This window comes from Nanorana parkeri, unplaced genomic scaffold (assembly GCF_000935625.1).
Source record: "Nanorana parkeri isolate BGI_ZX_2015 unplaced genomic scaffold, ASM93562v1 scaffold376, whole genome shotgun sequence".
NCBI classification, from domain to species: Eukaryota; Metazoa; Chordata; class Amphibia; order Anura; family Dicroglossidae; genus Nanorana; species Nanorana parkeri.
This window is the reverse complement of record NW_017306644.1, coordinates 471,772-477,064: the sequence shown is the minus strand read 5'-3', so window position 1 is coordinate 477,064 and position 5,293 is coordinate 471,772. Positions and strand designations below refer to the sequence as shown.

Here is a 5,293-nt window from a genome sequence, read left to right as displayed (position 1 = left end):
TCAGATGGTGGACGACATTCAGTCATAAGCTATAAAACATGCTGTCACTGACCTCTGTGGTTGCAGGCACTGTGGAGTCATTCATACTCTCATTTACAGCAAAAACGTCAATTGCAGCGTCTTAACTAGCTGTCGACCGATATGTTTTTGGTTTTTTTTCAGAACCGATACAGATTATGAGCCACCTATCGGGCTGATCACTTATATCGGGTACCGACATTCTGTTTACATCTGGCTGCAGAATCTTGCGCCGGCAGATAAACACATAGCCTGGCAGCTGAATGTAAACATCAGGCGGTGGGCCTGGTATCAGTGGACCCCTACTAGTGATGGCAATGAAAGGGAGTCTCTGCCTGCTATTGGCTATTGCAATTTGAAATGGCCAACAGCAGGCTGGCTATTCCACTGCCTGCTGTTTACATTCAGCTGCAGGATCTAGCCGCTAGCAGATGAATTGGGTGGGATGAATGGGGGGGAAGAGGGGGACCCTTCACTGTCCGTATCGGTAATATTGATCAATTTAAGACAGATGCTATAAAAATGTTGTCTATCTGCCTCGATTTATCGGTAGATCTGATAATCGGTTGGCCCCTAGTCTCCACTTACTCTGCCCCCCTCGGCTTCCCCAGCAGTGACATTGCAGCCTTCCGGTTTTCTAAGCTCTAAACACAGATCAGGTACACAGTCAGAGGAGAGAGCAGAGTGCTGAGGCCAGACCGAAATTGCTTTACTGCTTTTCATGTGAATTTTGAGATTGAATAGCTCCTCAGTGTCCGCATCTACAAAGGTCAGTGACGACGTATTTTTAAAGCTTATTTACTGCTTGGTAAAATTTGTATACATATTTAAATGTCTGAAGCCTGGCCACAGTACTACATTAAGCTTTAGAAACCGCTGCGTAGTGCAAGGGCCTACCCCTGCGTAGTTATTAGTAGATCAGAGGATTGGCATGACTTTGTTCTCATTTAATGACTGCTTTCCTTTCTTCAGGCTGTTTGCGCTCAGGACCCAGGCGCCCTGTCAGCGGACCTGACCTGCAGCTTACAGGACGCCCAGCAGATGCAGACAATGTGCCACGAACAGCTACAGCTGCGTTACGAGCAAGTGCAGTGCATGGACTCTATGGCAAGCATTTCTACGAACAAAAGGAAACATCAGCCCTGAGGCGGGGTGGGGGGCGGGGGAGCCAGAGCGAGGTCACGCATGAGGTGTAACAGCTGGGTGTGACACGGCACATAGAGCACTAGTTCAACAACATGCCCCAGCAAGGCAGGTCACATGACTCGGTCTGAACTGACACCAATGATTTTACAGGCCTGCCACCATTCCAGCCAAACAAAGCATGTAAACTCTTAAAGGAAACCTGCACTTGGCAAAATGTGTAGGCTGCCATTGCTGACCTTGTCCTGAAATAGGCAAGGTGCCTGGCTGTCATGCTGATCCAATGGCTTCAGTGGTTTCCAGTTCCGTTATTTAGGAACAAGAAGGCAAGTTTGAAGTTCCGACTTTACTGGCTTCATGCTCTGAGTCAGTCCGTATTAAACCAAAGAAAGTGAAGGGAAGCAATGTATACATTTAGCTAAGTGCCATACCATACACCCCTTTCCCCATCCCTTGTGGTGGTGCCAGGCAGCCAGTTATGAAAAGTATAGTACACATCTAATTGCATCCCTGATGCTGTCTCTGTTCTCGGTCCTGGTCTGCAGACACACTGCTCTTTCCACTGCATGGTGCATACTGTAGACAGGTGGAATGTAAGCAAAGCTTACAACAGTCGGTACGTGATCGCAGAAGTAGCAGATTATAATTACAAAGTTGCTTGTTGCTCTTGGATCTGTTAAAAGGGCAAAAATGTTTTAAATGTACAACGTACATTTTTGTTCCCCTACAAATGTGGGGAAAAAAACCTGTAATTTTTTTTCCCCCTATTCTCACTTTAAACATCCTGTTCATATTTCTGCATTTTAGATGCACAGCGAGCTTGTCTTTCATCGGGATGAATGGTACCACATGTGAAATGCACTGTAATGCAGGGGGTAGGCAACCTTGGCACTCCAGCTGCTGTCCAGTTACAAATCCCATCATGCTTCAGCCTCTGGGAGTCATGCCTGTGGAAGCCAGAGTCTTGCAGTGCCTCATGGGACTTGTAGTTCCACAACCACTTGAGTGCCAAGGTTGCCTAGCCCTCATTCACACAGGTAACGGCCGGCCCGTACAGATCTGTGCGGTGTGCACGGCCGTATCGGGCAGCTCCCGGAAAAGACGGATGCTGTGTGTGATTATACGCAGCAGCCTGTCCTTCTCTATGTGAGTTTGCGGCCGTATGCCGACCTACGCTCACCCGACCTGCACAACCATACGGGTATCCCTGCTCGGATGCAGACACAATCCATCCTGTCAGCGTATGAGTACGGACACCCGCACCGTACGGACGTGCAGGTCGGGTGAGCGTAGGGAGCCATACGGCCGGCTACCGCAGCTGGAGGGCCGGAGTTTGGCTACCCCTGCCCTATGTCAATACAGGACAGAGCAGTGACATAGGGGATGGGGTGCGGTGGGGGATACCGGCATCTGACATTGTTGGAAGTGTTGAATGCTGAAGAGTCTTATAGAGGCCGCAGGACTGGAACAGAGGGACGGCAGAAGATGGGTCCAACACACAGGTGACAATGGCTGGAAACTTTCAGCAGGTTTTATTTTATACCTGTCAGGATCACGTTGTCCGGTTGTAATATGACCTGGACCAGCACAGAATTGAACTTTTAAACAACATCTTCATGAATTTAAAATGTTAACCCTTCCCATGGGGCTACCCCCGGACTGCAAGGGTTAGGTGCTCATTTTGTCTAGGGGCACAAATAAAGGAAATATACTTACCTGATCCTCAATACCTCCTGGCTGCTAGACTGGTCTCCCCAGCCTCTCTTCCCCCCGGACTCCAATGGTCTAAACCCCATTGACGCCATCGTGTCTGTGCAAGGACCATTCACTTGCTAGTAAAAGTGTTTAAAGTGTACCTAGCATCAGATATATCTTTTCATATTAAGTGCAGCATGCTCAGCAATAGGTAAGGGTAACCCTCCCAGTTTTTTTTATTTGCTCCCACAGGGATCACAGTACTTCCCCAATGGGTGTGAATCTTCTCTCAATGAAGAGTATCTTTAGAAGGGTTAGGAGTTTTATATCTGTTATAGCATACCTCTACCCCCTTTCATTAAAGATTCACATCAGCATGCAGCTCTATATGTTGATATAAAATCACCTTACATTGATTAGTTAAACATTTTTCTTTTACTTACAATTATTGTTTTTCCGCTTCCTGGTCCTCTTGGGCTTTAGTGATGTCCAAATGTTGCATCTTGGGAAGGTTACATCAGCAGAGCACTGTTGGAAAATCTCAAGAGATCTCAGGGAAAGGCATTTTTCTCCTCTGAGATGATGTGCAAGGTCACATGTCCTAGTCACATGTGCTAGAGTTCCAGGAAGTAAAGGGAGACCTATTAATCTGCCCTTAGTAAAAATGATGGCCACTGTGAGACGAATGGGAAGGAAAATAAAAAAAAAAGGTATGCAAAGAAGAACAAAAAGCCGGCAATTATCTAGAAGTATCTGTTTGTAGATTCTCATTACTAAAGATTTATAACGGCCTGTGTGTTGTGATTTCAAAGATAAGGGTGGAGGTCCGCTTTCAGTGGAACTAATTCTGGAAATAAAATATTTGGCAATGATTACAATAAAATATTTTATCCAACTTTGCGTACTTTGGGCTACAAAGGGGCTCTCTTTATCATCTCGGAAAGATGGAGGGAATGCTAATGTATCTAGATCAGTGGAAAGTCACTGAAAAGGAAGGATACAATGTTTCATTTTAGAAATAAAGATGGTAATTGTTTCCTTATATCTGATCCCATTCACGTCTATGGCTACTAAAGAATCGGGAAATACCGTGAGGGGGATTTGTCAAAGTCTGGAGCAGCTGTGCACGGCAACCAATCAGCTTCTCTCTTTCATTTTGAAATCTTAAAGTGACATTAAACCCTCAGATTTTTTAACATAAACCAATACTGTAATGTGTGCCTTACTGTAATCCATGGTTGTTTCCCTTCTCTTTGCTGCTCTTCCTTTTAAATCCTCATGTCTTCTCATGCTTGGGGAGAACTTCCCTTTGCAGCTGAGTGCCTCTTCCTGTAGTGCTGGCTCAGGTTGTGAACCTTCACACAGACACCATGTATCCATTCCAGAGACAAGGCAGTCTGCTGCAAAACAGAAGTTCTGCCCAGCATGAGAACAGATACAGATTTAAAAGGAAGAGCAGCAAAGAGAAGGAAAACTACCATGGATTACAGTAAGGCGCACATTACAGTATTGGTTTATGTTAAAAAATCTGAGGGTTTGGTTGCCATAGGCAACTGCTCCAGGTTCTGTCTGCTCCAGTTTTCATCAATTCCTCTCAGCGTCTATCAAAAGTATTCACCCCCCTTGGATGTTTTAATCTGTTATTGTCATAGAACAGGGGTGGGCAACTCCGGCCCTCCAAATCCCAACATACCTCTGGGAGTCATGCCTTTAACTGTCAGTCTTGCAGTGCCTCATGGGATTTGTAGTTCCACAACAGCTGGAGGACTAGAGTTGCCTGCCCTTGTTTAGAACATTGACTCCTAGTAGATTTTTTTTTTTTTACACACATTGATCAGCAGAAAAAAAATGTAATATCAAAATGAAAAGAGATCTCTTTAAAGCCGTGGTTCTCAACTGGTGGGTCGTGACCCAAAAGCGGGTCGCGACCCTGTGTTCAGTGGGTCGCCACATGCCTTCCACTTTTCTAGGGGAGAAGCTCCCAGCCTCCCCCTAGCACAACACTGTCCATTCTTACACTGAGCAGCCATTCAAAATATGCTGCCTGGCTCTGAGTGTTGACTTGAGGTGGGCTGGGGGTATGCCCGCTAGGGAGCTCCAGCCATACGTGCATTGCTTATAGCTCCCTTGCATGGCCTGGACTGGAGTGACATCACATTCTGGCTCCTGGCACCTCTATAGAGCGCGTGTGGGACCTGTACAAGCAATGCACATATGGATGGAGCTCCATCACAGCACAGCAGCCCACACTGCCGTGCGCTCCATTGTAGTGCGACTTGGGTCGCGACCTAATGATCGAGGACACATGTGGGCAGCGGCGTATTTAACTTTGCTGCTGCCCTAGGCAAGGCAGCAGCGCCGCCCCCTCCCCCGCAGCTTCTCGGAAAATCCCCCCTCCCCTGACTGACCCGCCGCTGCTCATACAGCACCCCCCCCC

At 46.9% G+C, this 5,293-nt stretch overlaps 1 protein-coding gene across 1 annotated transcript in view; it reads left to right on the top strand.

The window, feature by feature from the left end:
• The window catches only part of DFFA (DNA fragmentation factor subunit alpha), a 23,219-nt gene that overhangs the window by 5,097 nt on the left and 12,829 nt on the right, over positions 1 to 5,293 (top strand). Inside the window, exon 6 of the mRNA XM_018559037.1 lies at positions 991 to 1,170. Within this exon, the coding sequence (XP_018414539.1) occupies positions 991 to 1,164 (174 nt within the window). The 3' untranslated portion in view covers positions 1,165 to 1,170. The remainder of the gene's footprint in view (positions 1 to 990; positions 1,171 to 5,293) is intronic.